The 17282-nt window shown below is 39.7% G+C and overlaps 2 protein-coding genes and 1 long non-coding RNA gene across 5 annotated transcripts in view; 1 reads left to right on the plus strand and 2 right to left on the minus strand.

Moving 5' to 3' along the window:
* Positions 1-2129: 2129 nt before the first annotated feature.
* DEPDC4 (DEP domain containing 4) lies at positions 2130-10724 on the minus strand. The gene is given in 6 exon segments (XM_049094252.1): positions 2130-2311; positions 9518-9678; positions 10271-10393; positions 10395-10442; positions 10444-10627; positions 10712-10724. Coding segments are annotated over 6 exon segments (711 nt in total).
* A 966-nt stretch (positions 10725-11690) lies between these two features.
* Positions 11691-12835, minus strand: LOC125752524 (uncharacterized). Its single transcript, XR_007402262.1, has 2 exons — positions 12418-12835; positions 11691-12342 (listed from the first exon to the last, which is right to left on the minus strand). It is a non-coding gene; the product is annotated as an uncharacterized LOC125752524 (long non-coding RNA).
* A 119-nt stretch (positions 12836-12954) lies between these two features.
* SCYL2 (SCY1 like pseudokinase 2) overlaps positions 12955-17282 on the plus strand; it is a 63252-nt gene continuing 58924 nt past the window's right edge. The window contains exon 1 of one of the 3 annotated variants that reach the window (XM_025438719.3): positions 12955-13093. The gene's annotated coding sequence lies outside the window, so the exon portion shown is untranslated. Of the gene's footprint in view, positions 13094-13644; positions 13851-17282 lie in introns of those variants that run through there. The other 2 variants (XM_035699350.2, XM_035699346.2) reach the window with 2 other exon arrangements.

Below are 17282 nucleotides of genomic sequence, written 5' to 3' on the forward strand. Positions count from 1 at the left end.
ACATCTAATAAAGTCTAGCTTACATTTAATCAGATCTAAAGAGACTAATTTTGAGGAGAAGAATTTTATTAAATATTTTTTTTTCAATTTTTATTTATTTATGATAGTCACAGAGAGAGAGAGAGAGGCAGAGACACAGGCCGAGGGAGAAGCAGGCTCCATGCACCGGGAGCCCGACGTGGGATTCGATCCCGGGTCCCCAGGATCGCGCCCCGGGCCAAAGGCAGGCGCCAAACCGCTGCGCCACCCAGGGATCCCTGAGGAGAAGAATTTTAATAAATTTTGCTGGATGATTATGAGAGTAAATTAGAGAGAATAGCTTTTTTCTTCACCAAATACCACCACATACATTTGTTTTCAAGGAATTAAAATATTTTTTGGTCACCTTTTCATTATTTCTAGTTTTCCTAGGTTTTGTTCAGAGGAGTTCATCTGCACTTGGTGTTTCCATGAGGGATTCCCTTGCTTTTCCCACTTCGATTATTTTTTTTTTAACTTAAAAAAACTTTTTTTTATTGGAGTTCAATTTGCCAACATATAGCATAATACCCAGTGCTCATCCCTCCAAGTGCCCCCCTCAGTGCCCATCACCCAGTCACCCCAATCCCCCTCCCACCTCCCTTTCCACTACCCCTTGTTCGTTTCCCAGGGTTAGGAGTCTCTCATGTTTTGTCACCCTCACTGATATTTTCACTCATTTTCTCTCCTTTCCCTTTATTCCTTTTCAGTAATTTTTATATTCCCCAAATGAATGAGATCATATAATGTTTGTCCTTTTCCGATGGACTTATTTCATTCAGCACAATACCCTCCAGGTCCCTCCAGGTCTCTTTATTGTTTATTCATAGAGACACACACACACACACATACAGAGACAGACAGACAGACAGACAGACAGACAGGCAAAGAGAGAAGCAGGCTCCACGCAGGGAGCCCGATGTGGGACTTGATGTGGGACTCGATCCAGGATCACCAGGATCACACCCCGGGCTGCAGGCGGCGCCAAACCACTGCGCCAGTGGGGTTGCCCTATTTTTAACTCTGAGGAACCTCCACACAGTTTTCCAGAGTGGTGTTCTGTTATTATTTGAAAAAAAAGATACTAAATATTTGCCCAATCAAGATGCATTTTTATTCCACCATAACATATGTGACGAATTATCTTCTAGATTCTCATGTTGCAGATGAAAAGATTAATGCCAGTTGAATTACTTTTCAACTGGAAATGCCAACCAATATAAGGCCACCTGGCTGCTGTTTCCTGCAGTGGTGTCTAAGGAAACCCTGTTTCTCTGATGGTATCCCTTTGCTCTCCCTGTCTCAAGGGCCGAGGAACACTCAGCCATTTGTTTGGGTCTTTCTTGGCTCATTGTGAATTAAAGAAACCTACCATGTGCAAATAGGACCACAGTTGACTAAGTGGGTCCACAGGTCCCTGATCACCTAACACCTCCCAGGATCTGAAGCTTTCTGGTTCTCAGCGTTAGAGTCTAATGTTCTTTTCTTATTTGGCTGATGTGGGAGAAAGCATCAGATATCAGGATCTCCCTGCTGGAATCCTAACAGGACCCAAGGTTTTATACTTATAGTTATTGAGAGCTGGTTTATGCAAGAGTGATGGGTACTTTGGAGTTAGGAGGGAAAGAGGAGGGAGACTCATTCAGGTTATATGGTTTCCTGAGCATCTCCACAAATGAGTCTGGTTTTATGATAGGGCTTATCTCATTGGACTGTGATGTTTTGTTCTATGAATATCTCCCCTACGAGGTGATAGATTCTTGCAGGGCAGAGATAAACAAACTGGTAGAAATTGTGTTGGTTTTGTTATCTTAGGGTCATAAAACAATGATAGAACCTTGGAAAACACTCAGGGTTGGCACAAGGAATGGATGATTGACAAATCATTACTGAATTCATATGAATGAAACCACTCTGATTTCCAACGATCTCATAGGTCATAACCGGTGATTTTCTATGTTAGATCAAATAAGAATTCACAATGATTAATATATAAAACAGAGATGTTGTTAGCGTATATGTATGGTTGTATTCTTAGAACTTAACATGCCAAGGACAAAATATGTGAAAGGATTTTTTAGCTATAAATTATTTAAAATAAAAATGATCATTTACTCAGGTAGACATAAGCTTAGAACAACCTCTCTGTCTAGAGAAGTGTTTGAGAGAATAAGATCTTCCTCCTTACTTAACTGAAGAATTTGTATTTTAATTGAAGCCTCCAAAATATTTTCCAAGAATGGAAGGTGAGTCAGTAGAAAAATACATAGCAATATCTGTGGTTTCCAAACAGCTTAAAACAGAAGTAAGTAACCATCAGGTTGATAAATAACATCCACACAGCCAACCAATATTATAAAATTCTTTCATATCTAAATGAAAAAAATAAAAGTTACCTTAATATGTATATAATAAATGAATTTAATGTTAGGATCATTTAAATTTACTGAATTACAATTTTTCTTTCCAAAATTAACCTTTAAATAGACATCAAAGTCACAAGCCACATTGATTTTATTTTCTGCTAAGGTTGATTATAAAATGATATGATTTAGCTTTTATTGGTTGGTTTGTTTATTCATTTTTTAAGTAGGCTGCATGCCCAGCATGGAGCCCAGCATGGGGCTTGAACTCACAACCCTAAGATCAAGAGTTGGCTGCTTAACTGACTGAGCCACCCAGATGCCCCTGATCTAGCTTTTATTTATTTTTCATTTTTTTTAACATTTTATTTATTTATTCATGAGAGACACAGAGAGAGAGAGAAAGAGAGAGGCAGAGGCAGAGGGAGAAGCAGGCTCCATGCGTAGCCTGATGTGGGACTCGATGGCAGGACTCCAGCATCACACCCTGGGCTGAAGGCGGCGCTAAACCGCTGAGCCACCTGGGCTGCCCTGATCTAGCTTTTAAAGGCAACAATAGGTTAATTCCAAATTTAAAAAAACTACTAGTCAAGCTTATGAATTATTGTACACATCTGAGAGAATATGAGATTACTAATTATAATTTTACTCAAAAAGGCAGAGATAACTGTTGTTTCTTATTTTTAAATTAAAATATAGTATTAGGTTAATCTTAACTTGAGTTTCTGGTCATTCCTCTTTAGAGTTCATGAAATTTTTCATTATCCTAATTATGAGATCATAATTAACATTTTGTTTTTCCTTTAAATCAAAATTATAAAAGTAGTAGCTATAGTAAATCTTTCGCAGAGCTATCAAACTGGTAACCTATGTATTAAATTTGGACCATAACTATGGATTGTTTGGTTGTAAAGTATTTTGAATAAAATTAACTTGTATAGAAATGGCAGCTTTCATGTAAAATTCTGGGTTTCAAGCTTCCCTATAAAAAAATTCATAAGATCCCATAAAACACCGGGCTTGAATTCAAATACTTGAGCACAGAGAGTTGATACGAGTTAGTGGTTACCCCCTTTGGATTGGCATGTTGTTTCCGGTTCACCACAAACCCAACCACTCCATTGTATCCCAGTGTGGTAGGGCCTCAGTTACCATTTTCATGATACTGTCCTGGTTTTCTATAGTAAAAATCAATTTCCCTGTACATATTAATATGTCTATGATAAATGGGAAAAGGAAAAATAGCCTGTGAGGGCTATACATTTCAAGCAAAACAATGGTATATATATATTTTTACATGTCTGATATTTAAGTACTCCCTGGCTCTCTGATCTCTCTGGCTCCCAAAAACTTCTTAGTTTGCTACCTTTGAGTTAATGGCCAAAAAAAAAAAAAAAAAAAAAAAATCAAATTAACAACCTTTTAGTAAAGATTTGAGATCATACATGGCCCCTAATCAATCAGGCCATGTTTGTTAGTACTAACCTTTTGGCCTGGTACTGAATAGGTGTTAGAAAAAGATACATAAAGACTAATGGACCTTCAGAAGCCAAACTCTAAATAAGAGAGACTGGGATAGCCACATATGAAATGTGCAAAGGCAAGTTTTATGAAGTCACTGAGAAGGACAAATAGATATATTATAAGTAAGTCCAAAACTGGAAAAAAAGAGTATTCTGCAGGAGCATCAAGGCAGGACATTAATTTATTCAACAAATGTTTATTGAGACTTATTTTGTGCTAGACACTGTTCTACATGCCAGGAATATAATGATACCCCAAACAGGCAAAAATCCTTGCCCTAATGGAGCTTATATTCGAGGGTGGAGGGGAGGGAGGCAATAAATAGACAAACAAAAAGCGAAATATGTCGTGTGTTGGTTAGTGGTAAGTTCTATGGAGAGAAAAGAAGAGAAGCAGGGCAAGATGGGGTAGTATTGCAATTTTAAAAAATACGTGTGGGAACTAACATTGGGAAGATGATATGTAAGCAAGGATCTCAAAGAGATGGAGCAGAGAAATGTGCGTGCTGAGAATGCAGCAGCCCAATGCAGAGATGATAAACAAAATAGCTCATTCTGTGCATAGAAATAAAACTCAAGAAGGATATATTTTTTAAAGATTTAGGGGGGAGGATGAGCAGGGGGGGAGGAGGAGGAGCAGAGAGAGTGAGAGGGAGAAAGACAAGTAGATTCTCTGCTGAGCACAGAGCCCAACTTAGGGCTTCATGTCATGCTCTGAGCCGAAATCAAGAGTCGGCCGCTTAACTGACTGAGCCACTCAGGCCCCACAAACTCAAAAAAGGATATCGTGGCAACACATACCATCACCACGGTCATCTTTATTGAGCAGTTCATATTCAAGTGACCATTGTGCTGAGTGATGAGGATGCAAGGGGGAGAGCATCTGCATCTGATGAATGTACAATTTGTCCAGTGTTTAGGATAGCTTATGCACACACACACACATGTGCACCAGGTATATATGCATAGGATATATATATAAAAAGAAGATATTTATTCAATGAGGAGACTGTACTTGCGCCATTCATCCATGAAACGTTTATACACCCTACCCACAGCGAGGCGCTGTGTTATTCAATGTGGATGCAATGGTGGATGAGAAAAGGACTGTCCCTAAGTACCTCACACTCTAGTGGGAATAAAGACAAGTAAACAGGCAATTTAATGAAGTGTACAAATGTTTTAGTAGGAAGAATACAGTGTGTTCATTAGGATGCAAATTTTGTTTTTTGTTTTTTTTTTTAATTTTTTTTTATTTATGATAGTCACAGAGAGAGAGAGAGAGAGAGGCAGAGACATAGGCAGAGGGAGAAGCAGGCTCCATGCACCGGGAGCCCGATGTGGGATTCGATCCCGGGTCTCCAGGATCGCGCCCTGGGCCAAAGGCAGGCGCCAAACCGCTGCGCCACCCAGGGATCCCGCAAATTTTGTTTTGACTGAGGAAACCTTTGTCCAAACATATTCTGGAAGTCAAGTGAAACCTATAAACGGTGGAGTTGCCCTAGCTGATATAGGCAGTTGAGAGACCTACCCTACACAGGTGCGGGAGAGGTTGATTCTGTACCCTAACATTTCTAAAACGATACACATATGTTCTTGCGACATTAGTCATAATATTATTAGTAAAAAAATCAAATAACTGTAAAAAGCAAACAAATGTCAGCAAAGGTGGTTCATCTTAATGCTTCTTGCCAAACAGATGCAAATTTGCAGTGAATCCTACAGCGATCACACTGTTTTACCACTGTTGGCAGAGTTCTCAATTCAAGTGAAGTAGTTCTTGCAGTTATTGGAAAATTAAGAAATGGCTTTTCTCATAAATAGGGGAACTAATATTTCTATTTCTTGACTGACATTTATATAGGTGTGTTTCCAATTGCATACCTTTAACCAGCTTTTTTTTTAAAGTAAGCTGTACACTCATGGGGCTTGACTCACAACCAGAGATCAAGAGTCACATGATTTCTCTCTCTTTCTTTCTTTCTCTCTCTCTTTCTTTCTTTCTTTCTTTTTTCTTTCTTTCTTTCTTTCTTTCTTTCTTTCTTTCTTTCTTTCTTTTCTTTCTTTCTTTTCTTCTTTCTTCTTTCCTTATTAAGATTTTAATTTATTCATTTGAGAGAGAGAGAGAGAGAGCATGAGTGACAGCAGGAGGTTGGGGCGGGAGGAGGGGAATCACAGAGAGAGGGAGAAGTAGACTCCCTCTTGAGCAGGGTGTCTGGGGATCATGACCTGAGCTAAAGGCAGACACTTAAATGACTGAGCCACCTAGATGCCCCAAGAGTCACATGCTTTTATCAACAATAGCTAAATTATGGAAAGAGACCAAATATCCACTGACTGATGAATGGATAAAGAAGATGTGATACACACATGCAGTGGAATAATTAGCCATTCAAAAGAATGAAATCTTGCAAGAAAAAAAATGAGAATGAAATCTTGCCATTTGCAACAACGTGGATGGATAGAGAGAATATTATGCTAAGTGAAATGAGTCACAGAAAGACAAATATCTTATGATTTCACTCTCATGCGCAATTTAAGGAACAAAACAGATGAATATAGGGGAAAGGAAAAAAAAAGAGAGAGAGGTAAACCGTAAGGGAGACTCTAAACTATAGAGAACAAACTAAGTTACTGGAGGGGAGGTGGGGGGGGATAGGCTAAATGGGTTATGGGCATTAAGGAGGGAGGGCACTTGTGATGAGCACTGGGTGTTATATGTAAGTGTTGGAACACTAAATTCTTCTCTGAATCTAATATTATACTATATGTCAATTAGAATTTAAACAAAAATTTGAAACATAAAAGAAAAAAAAGAGTCATATGCTTCACCAACTGAGTCAACCCGGACCTTTAACCAGCCATGTTTTGCCAAATGCACTTTCTTCAAAAAGTTTTGGTTTGAAAATTTAACTTGCAAGCAAGTAAATCTTTTTTTTTTTTTTGCGTTAAATTCAAGAACAATCAGTCAATTTTAACATTAGTTCTCTTTTGCAAACCTTTTTTTACAAACAAAAACAAAGAACAACCCCTTCTCCCCAAACTACTAGATTTAAGAGGCTTTTGAAGATGAAGAGATTTCTTATTAGTAACTTATTAAAAACTCCTCTGAAAACTATGCTTTTATGAGAAAGAACTAAAATAATGTTTGTGTTTCTCTATTCCGAAGGCTGACACATTCAGTTGTGCTAAAGGGCAAACATACCAAATACGTTTCACTCATTCTCATTTTATAAGTTAGCAACACTTTGCTGCAATAAGAATGATAAAGCACTGATAAAAGTATGGAAATCTAAGTCCAAATCTTGATGCCATTAGTGAAGTGTGGAAACTTGGCAACTTATCTAATTTCTCTGTTTCCTTATCTATAAAATAATCAGTCTAAACTAAAGCAGTGGTTTCCAGACCTGGCTGATTCTTGTTTTAACATAAAAACTCTCTTTTTTCTTTTTACAAAACTTAATAGTTTGTTTTGTGACTTAATGTTTAGAATTTCAGGCTAAATGGTATAGACTTAAATCTACCCATATTCCTCCTAATTTCATCCAACATTTTTTTATTAAATATGTCACACATAAAATAGTATATAAAAACATGTACTATTTAAAGTGTTTTGGGCGGGGTGGGCCTAGGTGACTCAGTCAGTTGAGCATCTGACTCTTGGTTTTGGCTTGGGGTCACCATCTCAGGGTCCTGGGACTGAGTGGGCTCAGCACTCAATGCTAAAAGTCTGCTTGAGATTCTCTCGCTTTCCATCTGCCCCTCCCACCACTCATGCTCTCTCTCTAAAATAAATAAAATCTTTACAAAAAGCAAATGAATAGATGTACACAAAACTGAAAGATCATGATACGGCATTATTATAAGCATGCTGTTTAGAAATAGGAGATACAAGTTATAAATGGTTGTCTCTCAGGATGGGGAACTGAGTGAGAGTAGCAGGGTAGGGAACTCCGAGTTTTTAATAAAACCTGTAGGACCATTTGAATGTATCACATTCAATAATAATATTTTTAAAAATACTACAGAATGCCAGCTTTCTTCCTATACTGTGTCTTAGGGATTCATTTATCCTTCAGAGTCTCAGTTTCCCCAACCATTACATGGGAGTTTTATCCCTTACTCAGGCCTATTGTTAGGTTATAAATAATACATGCAAAATGCATAACAAATTGTGTAGTACAGGGAAAGGCCCAATAACTGGAAACTATTTTTATTAGTGTATTTACTGATAAATTACACTCGTCTTTATGTTAGGAATTTCTAGAGATATACTATATCCCCAAGGGGAAGTGATGGGACAATTTTTTTTAAAGATTTTATTTATTTATTTATTCATCACACACACACACACACACACACACACACACACACACACACACAGAGGCAGAGACACAGGCAGAGGAAGAAGCAGGTGCCATGCAGGGAGCCCGATGTGGGACTCAACCCTGGTCTCCAGGATCATGCCCTGGGCCAAAGGCAGCACTAAACTGCTGAGCCACCCAGGGATCCCCAATTTGCTTTTTTTTTTATTAGTAGTAGATAAGAATCACTTCCACTTGGTTCCTCATCTTCTGCCCATCCAGTAGTCTTCCTCAGGGTTCTCTTCTAGGCCCTCTTCTCTTATTATTGCTCTACTTTGGGCACTTTATCTTTCCTTTATCACACTTCTCCTGATTATTGTTATTTTTTTGCTCCTCCAAGATGGAAATCATTCCTGTCTTGCTTCTTTAATGGTTTAAGCAAATGCAGCAAAAGATGTAACCACTAATGAGTTATGTATGCATCCCTCCTAACTGCCTGGGTATGAGGCTTTTCTTTCCACCTTCAGCAGCATCATAAGGAGAAAACTGCAAGTAGATGAAGTAAGAGGAGTAGAACAACAGGTTGCTTAGTTTGTCCTGAAATGTGAAAGTTAAGGAGATGTTTGGGAAGGGCCTATACAATGGAAAAAGGATACCCTTGCAGAAGATGATCTTGGATTATAGATGGTAAGGACTGGTAATGAGCTAACATGTCTTTTTTTTTCTGGTAGTATGGATGATAGAACCTGATCATGGTCATTGTAAAAAATAAATATTATTGGATTTATGCTGCCTCACTTGTCTGATGTAATCACTACGTAGAAGGAAGCTCTAATAGAGGAATAGAGAATCAATACACTAACCACTACTTTAATCATATTTGAAAAGTCAATTCTTGAAGATAGTCAAGAGATCAGTGGTTATTAGCAGTTAGGAGGATGGGAAAGATGAAGAGGTGAAGTATAGAGATGTTCAGGCAGTGAAACTATTCTGTATGATTCTATAATGGTGGATGCATGTTATTATACATTTCTCAAAACCCATATAATATAACAACACAAAGAGTAAACACTAATGTAAACTATGTGGTTTGAGTGATAATGATGAACCAGAGTAGGTTCACAGAGTGTAACAAATACATCACCTTGGTACAGGATGTTGATGTGTAATGGGGGCAGGGGATACATGTGGATTCTACTTTCTGCTGAATTTTTTTGTGAACCTAAAACTGTTCTAAAAAAAATTAAGTAACTTAAAAAATCAGTTCTTCCTTACAAAGTTCTGAAAGAATAACGACAACTGAAATAACCTTCTTTTGAAAGTGAGAGAACATGGATATTTGGAGGTAAAGCCACATTCCTACTCATTGTATGAATAAGTTCCTCTAATCTTTCCTCACCAATCCCTTGTGCTGGAGGATTTGAAATAATTTCATCTCCTAGTCTGTTAGGAAATAATATGTGAACTTTTCTATTATATGTGGGATCAAAATTTCAAATATACATTTTAACCTATTAAAACTTATTTAGACATTTCCTATTTCCACAAAGGATTTCAGGGAGGTTACAATAAAATACATGAGTAATAAGTTTATTAGATAATAGAGCATCACCAAAAGAGGACAAATTAGGATTATAAATAAAAGAGAAAGAATATATGTTAATTCCAAAGTTATTATGATTACTATGATGTGATAGAAAATTTTTACTGTGAGTTTTCTGATAACCTTGGATCTTTTTACTTTGGCTAAGTCATTTTTCAAAATTATAAAGCATATGATCAAAGAAGATAGAAGTTTTCCTGGTATAAATCCTTAAAAAAATTTATGTGGTAATGTCTTCCAGAGCAGTTTTAGAGCAAATGCAGACATGGATTAATTTCCCCATGGCTTTTCTTTTATAGGCTTCCGAATAAAACAAAAAACATAACATTTAAGTTTTGCTCAATGAAGACTGTTCCATAAGAGCCTAAACACAATGTATTACAGTATCTTGGCTAACACTAACCTTAAAGATTCCTTTGCTTATATTTCATCAGGTAACCCATTCCCAGATTCCTTTACTTCTTCTGAAAGAAAAAAAATAAAAAAAGATAAGATAATTTATGGCTTAGGAACCTGTAGAGACTACTGTTTGAATCTTCAAATTCTAATTCCTTTTAATTTTTCAATAGCTTTGTGATTGAAAAATACTTTGTGATTCATTAGAACTTGACAAAGACAAACTCCGTTGAGAGGTGTCATTACTTCTTAGGCACTTATTTTGCATTAGATGACTTAATACTACATCAATGGCATTAGAACCAGTAAAACAGTCTTTGTATGTTTATAAATTATGCCTCCTTTTAATTTCCACTTGAGTCTGAAGAGAGTGAATAATACCATCCTATAGCTGAGTAGATTGAAAAGGACCAGAGCATCCTGAAAAGAAAAAAAATTAAAGGTTTTTTACAAATTTAGATGACACAGAAACATGTAAGTTTCCCGGTTTTGACAACCTTATGCTTTTATATGGCATCTCTGCAGCCAGTGTCTCCAGTTTTTCATCCTCTCATCTTAAGTAAGCTATAACTTATTTACTAAGATTGCACCGTTTGCTGATAAAAAGAGTAAACCCAGGAACTTGCTTTACTGATATGAAATGTTATTGTGTGAATTATATACCCTTAGTGTTGCATGATTAACTACTAGTGACACTTAATCTTGAATAATATTATTTTAGGGGATATTTAAAAGGAATGCACACACACACATTGGAGTCTTGAGTATTAGAGCCGCAGCTTCAAGAGGCTCTTTGCTTTCTCTTTTTTCTTTTTGCCTTTTTTTGGGCAATGGCAAGCTTTTCATGAAAGAGATCTAGGGCAAGGAGCTGAATAAAACTAATCAATTTATCTACCAGTTATTCTGTAAGAAAAAATTTGTGAGGAATAATGAAAACCTGAAAACAATAAAAATGTTGATCATCTGGGGGAACATTTAAGTAAATTATGTCATAGACTTACTGTGGAATATTGAACAGTAGGGAATTTGGAAGAGTGAGATATATAGCACTGGAGGATTTCATTAAGTATGTAAAACAAAACAAAAATGAAAGACAAGTAGACATGTGTATACTATCATCTTAGTTATATAAAAATGAATTCCTGAATTACAAACATATATATGTAAATAAATAGAAAGAAAGGTCTAGAAGGGTCACCTTCAAACAATTAACCTTGTGTTCACTGTTTATTCTACATATTTGTGAACTTTCTAATAATAAACATTTATACAGGGTGCCTATGTGGCTCATTGGGTTAAGCCTCTGCCTTTGGCTCAGGTCGTGATCCCTGGCTCCCTGGGGAGCCTGCTTCTCCCTCTGCCTATGTCTCTGCGTCTCTCTCTGTATCTCTCCTGAATAAATAAAATATTTTTCAATTAGTTGGAGATAGTAAAAATTTTCTTTTTAAAATTGTTAATTGAGATATAATTCACATACCACAAATTCACCTTTTTAAAAAAATTTATCTTTATTTTTTAATTATTTAAAATGTACAATTCAACGGGTTTTTAAAGTGTATTTACAAAGTTGTGCAACCGCCACTACGATCAAAACCCATACTTCAGCAGTCACTCCTCAATCTTCCGTATCCCGGTGAATTTTTAATTAAACACTTTTTAGAATGACGAGGTACTAAGCTGAAACATCTAGACTGGTTTCTCGGGGTTGTGTTGTTAGAATCCTAGAATTTAAGCTCTTTCCTCCCTTGACTGGAAACAGGATGTCCAATTCTACATTATATATAGCCTGATGTTTACGACAAAGCGACAGTAATAGAAGCCCCATCTATTAGGCCGAGATCCTGTGGATCGTGCGGAGTGTGGGGCAGGCAGTGGGACGTGGACGGGGAGGAATCCGAGGAGGCGGCGAGGGAGTGATGGGCGAGTCGGCCGAGGGCAGGCTGCAGTGGGGTGGAAAGGCGAGGAGCCTGGGATTGGTGCTGACAAGGTAAGGCCATCGGCCCCCGTAACCTTCCTTAAACAGGCAGGCTAGGTTAAGGAAATACTTCTCGTGCTTGCCGCCTCCTACTTTAGCTCTCTGTTGTTCTAAGTGTAGCCTTCTGCGCGGCAGCAGCAGCATGGGCGTCCTCTGGGAACTAAGGAGAAATGCAGAGTCAGACCCTACTCCCAACTGCATCTGGACAAAGTCCTCAGATGATCCGTGTGCGTACTGAGGTTTGGGAGGCACGGCTTTCCCGGAACCGCAGGGAGAGCAGCTCCGGAGAAGCGGAGCAGCGGTTCGTCATCCAGGACCAGACAGAGCAGGTGCGCCGGGGAGGAGCGGCCCTCGGGAGCCAAGTCCGAGCCACCCGCTTCTTCAGGACGCATTTGGTTAGGATGTATAGGGCTCTCGGTCCTCCTGCCCCTGCAGAAGGCACCGTCAGGGCTCACGAAGGCCCGTCCGCCCGGTCCCGGATCGGGAAGCTCCCTCCGGCTGCCCCAGCCGCCCAGCCGCCCGGCCGCGGCGTCGGAAGCACGGTCGCCAGCGCTGCGCCTCAGGCTCCGCCCCTGGCTCGTAACACCGCCCCCGAGCGCCGGGCCGGGGCGGGGCCTGCATTCCCGGCCCCGCCCCTTCCGAGCCCGCCGGAAGTGACGTCATGGTCCGACTGGCCGGTCTCTCGGTCTTCTTCCCCCTCCCGTACTCTTCCTCCCCAGTCCCTCCCCTCCCCTCCCCCTTCCCTCCTCCGGCTCCAGCCTCTGAGGCCGCGCGGGCGGAGGAGGCTATGGAGTGAGGGGCGGCGACGGCGGCGGCCGGGCGCTAAGGCTGAGCAGGAGCAGCCAGGAAGCGTTTGGGGGGGCGGGGGAAGCGAGCTCCAGCGCCGCCCCTCCCGGGAAAGAGGGGAAGAGGTGAGTGACCGCCCGCGGGCACCGGGCGATCTCCTCCACCTGCCGCCCCTCGTGTTGGGCTCCTGAGGCCCGCGAGGAGGGAATGGGGAAGGACCCGCACCCCGGGGTAGGCCTCCCGAGGCTCTTGGAGCTGGTGACTGTTGCCTGGTGACAGCCCTGCCGGCTGCCGGCCGGGACGGTGGGCGCCCGCGCGAAGCCGGGGCTGGGGGAGTGGCGAGCTCCGGGGAGCGGATCCGAGAGGCCCGAGTCCCCCGAAGAGGCCTCGAGGCGACGGGGGACCAGGGCCGGAGTCGTCTGCGGGAGGGAGAGCCCCTTTCTCGGGCCCTGGAGCTCGGGTTTCCGCGGTGGACATCTCGGTTCCCTTTTGGGAAATTGGAGCCGCCTCCGCCCGGGTCAGTCCGGTGGTCTGCACCTGATGACCTGGGTTCCCAACAGCGCCCCGCCGCCCGCGTCCTTTCCGACGGTAGCTGTAGTTCTGGAACGGAAGCTTATTGTGTGCGGTGGGTGGGGCAGGTGTGTTGTGAAGACTGACACCCCCCGCGGTGGCTCCTGCACTCTTGTTTTCCTAAGCGGGAGAGAAAGGTTGGAGGAAGGTTTAGACGGATCAAGCTTGAAAAAACTTCTTGGGATCCCACTGAATACATACCTCCGATCACTCATTACGGAGACCAATACTGTCAGGCCAACGCCTATAACAATCTTCATGAGACTGGACTCGGGCAACTTAAAAGTGCCATGTCAGGACTGCCTTAAAATTGTAAGTGCAAACTAGTTTTTTGCAGATGAAATTCAGGCATTATTTGTATGATTATTTTTTAATTTTTTTATATATTTTCTTACATACTGGATTCTATGAATAATAAGTTTTCCAAGTAGCGTTTGCACCCCGCTCCATTTTGGAAAATTAACATAATTTAATGAAAATGCCCCAAACCTGCCTGTTACTTTAAAACTGATCATGTTCAGGTAGTGGCTTGAAAGTCAGATACTTGAAGCTTCCTTATAGACTTTGCAGGATTTTTTTGTCTGGCCTCCTGTCTTATTCTTTAAAATAAACGTTAATTTAAAAGCTTAAAATGGTTTATCAGGCGAGTGTATAAATAGAATTCTCGAGACAATATTACATTAGTCATAAAAAGATGCTTTTGGAGGATTGTGTTAAAGGAAAGGAACCTAGTGGAAGGTAAGGACCTTCCTTCTGTTCAGATCCACTTTACCCACATGCCAAAACCTATTCTTTTCTCTTTAAGATCAATAAGCAGCCAATAAAAACAGACACATTGTACTTCTATACAACAGAATACTTCTGAACAAATCAAACCAATAATTGTGAATAACTACCCTACCTACGTTTCAAATTCATTATTTACCCCCCAAGAAAAATAGGTTCTCTTGCTGTGTTTAGCTGAAGAGTCGAGCGTCATCATCCCTTTCTCTAGGAGTAGAAGTGTGATATCTTCCTGTCTCTCATGACTCATAGTAGTCTTTCTAGAAGTCCTATTAATTGGGCCTCTTGAACATGTCCACTCTTCATCTTCAGTACTAGTACTGTAGTTCCAGCCATCATCATCTCTCCTTTGATGAAAACGAGCTTCCTAGATATGGCCTACTTGCATTTACTGTGGTCAGATCTGTAGTTTTCCACACGAGGTTGAGTGACTTTTTCAAAATGCAGATCTAATCACATTATCTTCATGTGTAAAGCCCTTCAGTGGCTTTCATTGTTTTTAAGAGAAATTAGCATCCGGAACAGTCTGTTTTGGTCCCTGGTTGCCTTTTCAACGTCTTCTCCACAGTGCTTTCTGGCATTCTTCTCTCCTCGAGTCAGTTCTTTCTGTTCTGCTTCAAGTACATGGCTTTTAGTTATGATACTTTCTCTGCCTGGAAATACACTTCTTTTCCTGTTACTGCCTGTTCAGCTCAGTTCAGGGAAGACTTTGCTGGTTAGGATAGAGTCCCATAATTATATGTTCACATGACACCATTGCAGAGTTGCTGTATTTATTAATTCATAATAAATTAATGAGATATTTCTCATATGCTGTGTAAGTACTTAATAAATGTTGAGTGAATTCATTCAGTGCTTAATCTGCTAGGTAGTAAGCATTTTATGTGTTGTCATCTTTTTTTTTTTTTTTAAGATTTTATTTATTTATTCATGAGAGAGACAGAGAGAGGGGCAGAGACCCAGGCAGAGCGAGAAGCAGGCTCCATGCAGGGAGCCCCATGCGGGACTCAATCCCAGGACCCCAGGATCATGACCTGAGCCGAAGGCAGACACTCAACCTGAGCCACCCAGGCCCCTGTGTCCTCTGAACAACCACTTGATCTATATGGGTGGCAGGTCCCCCTTTTTATGGATTAGAAATAGTATTAGGGAGTAGTTGGTGGTCCCAGTGCTAATAAGTATTAGAACAGGCATTTGAACCCGGGTTTCCTTGCCACTGAGGATTGTGTACTTCCTCCTATAACATTTAATTCTCACATTGCATCAGAACACCTGGGGAGCTGCTCAAAATACAAATGCCCTGATTCTGATTCCAAAGGTCTGAGATAGTAGATAGGCATCTGTGTGATTAGCAAGTTAGCCAGTCATTTGGATGTTATTATTAGATGTATTTAGATGTTCATCAGTGTTTGAAAACCATTGCCTTAGACAACATTTCACTGCTTTATGAGTTACAGTTTTTACACGTTTTACTTCACTGTATTTCAGATTTTGTATGTTCTTAAAGCAAGGAAGAACTATAGACCTGAGAAAGTGAACTTAGTTGTCAGTTTAATTTCCTACCCAGTTTTTCCTTTTCCCCCTTCTCCAGCTTAACGGGCTGAGTAGTGAGATGCTTGCCACCCCAGTGCTGCTAGTTTTTTGAAATCATGGTAATTTTAAGAATCTGATTGTGTTCCTGTAGTAAAAACTACACTAAGTACATGGGCTTGAAGTGCCTTCAAAAGAGTTGGATGTGATCTCTCCTCAGATCTTATGGTTCAGATTACTAATTTGATATTTAAGCATATGTTGCCTTATAATTTCTCATGTTGCCTTTTAAGTCTTTGGTACAGTGTTCTTAAGTTTGTAAAGTGATGGAATATTTACTTCTTGTTTCTCCTGCACCTAGTGTGGTGCTTTACACATAGTAGGTAACCAAAAATTTGTTGAACAGACTGTGCATCTCTGTTCATTCCTAAGGCGTGTTAATATTTTATGTTTTTCTTAAATCAGGTTTGTCTCCTGTAAGTAATTTGTTCTAGCTCAATTGATAATTATTAGATACTTTATGTAGTTGTAAAGAGAATGATTGTCTTTGGCTGTGTAATCTTTGTTTTTTGAATAAGATTAAACATGATGGAAATGCCAAAGGATACTGCTAACGTTTTTTTTTTAAACTGTATCTTTTTAAAGCTTATAGTAGTCTCTGAGTGCTCTCATAAGAAAAAAAAAATGTAATTCAAGAATGTATCTCAGAGTCCTCTTTAGATGTAAACAGATAAGTATTGCGTGTGGGAATGTAAGGTACGACATTTTTCCCAAATCTCATGAATCACTTTCCCCAAAAGTATTTGTGTCATGTTAATGTAATTTTTATATGAATCACAAAATCTCATTTTATGAATATTTAACTATATAAATCACTGTATATAAGTGATATTCTTTTATTTTCAGGCATTTACATAGAAAGAAGTCTCAGACACTTGTGCCTCTTCAAGGAGTAAAACTATTTTGAGTTGATTGGTATTTATTTGCATTGTTCATTAGTGGTCAGTGTGTATTATTTTGTGCTTATTGAAAGACTAGTTTCTGCTAGGTGCCGTGAGACTAACAAGCACTGAACGTAATTTCATTATCAGATGTAATCATAATAACTTTTTTATTTGCATTACAGAATTTCCATAACACATAAATACATAATACAGGCTAGTTCTACTTTTTAATATTTCATTCTTGGGGAAGTAAGGGATTTGCAGTTGTGTTACTTGAAAATGCAGGAACTTTTTTTTTTTTTTGCATAAATCTAATTTTACCTACTATATTCCTGCTATCTCTAGAGTTTATGCGTAGGCAGGCTGAAAGAATTGCCAGTTCCTTTCAGCTACCTGCCATCAGGTGCTGTAACAGCCCACCTTCTGGCAAGTATGTGTACAATTTTGTATTGCATCAGATTTACCTTCTGGTTCTACCAAAAGCCAA

Source organism: Canis lupus, chromosome 15 (genome assembly GCF_003254725.2).
Source record: "Canis lupus dingo isolate Sandy chromosome 15, ASM325472v2, whole genome shotgun sequence".
NCBI lineage: Eukaryota > Metazoa > Chordata > Mammalia > Carnivora > Canidae > Canis > Canis lupus.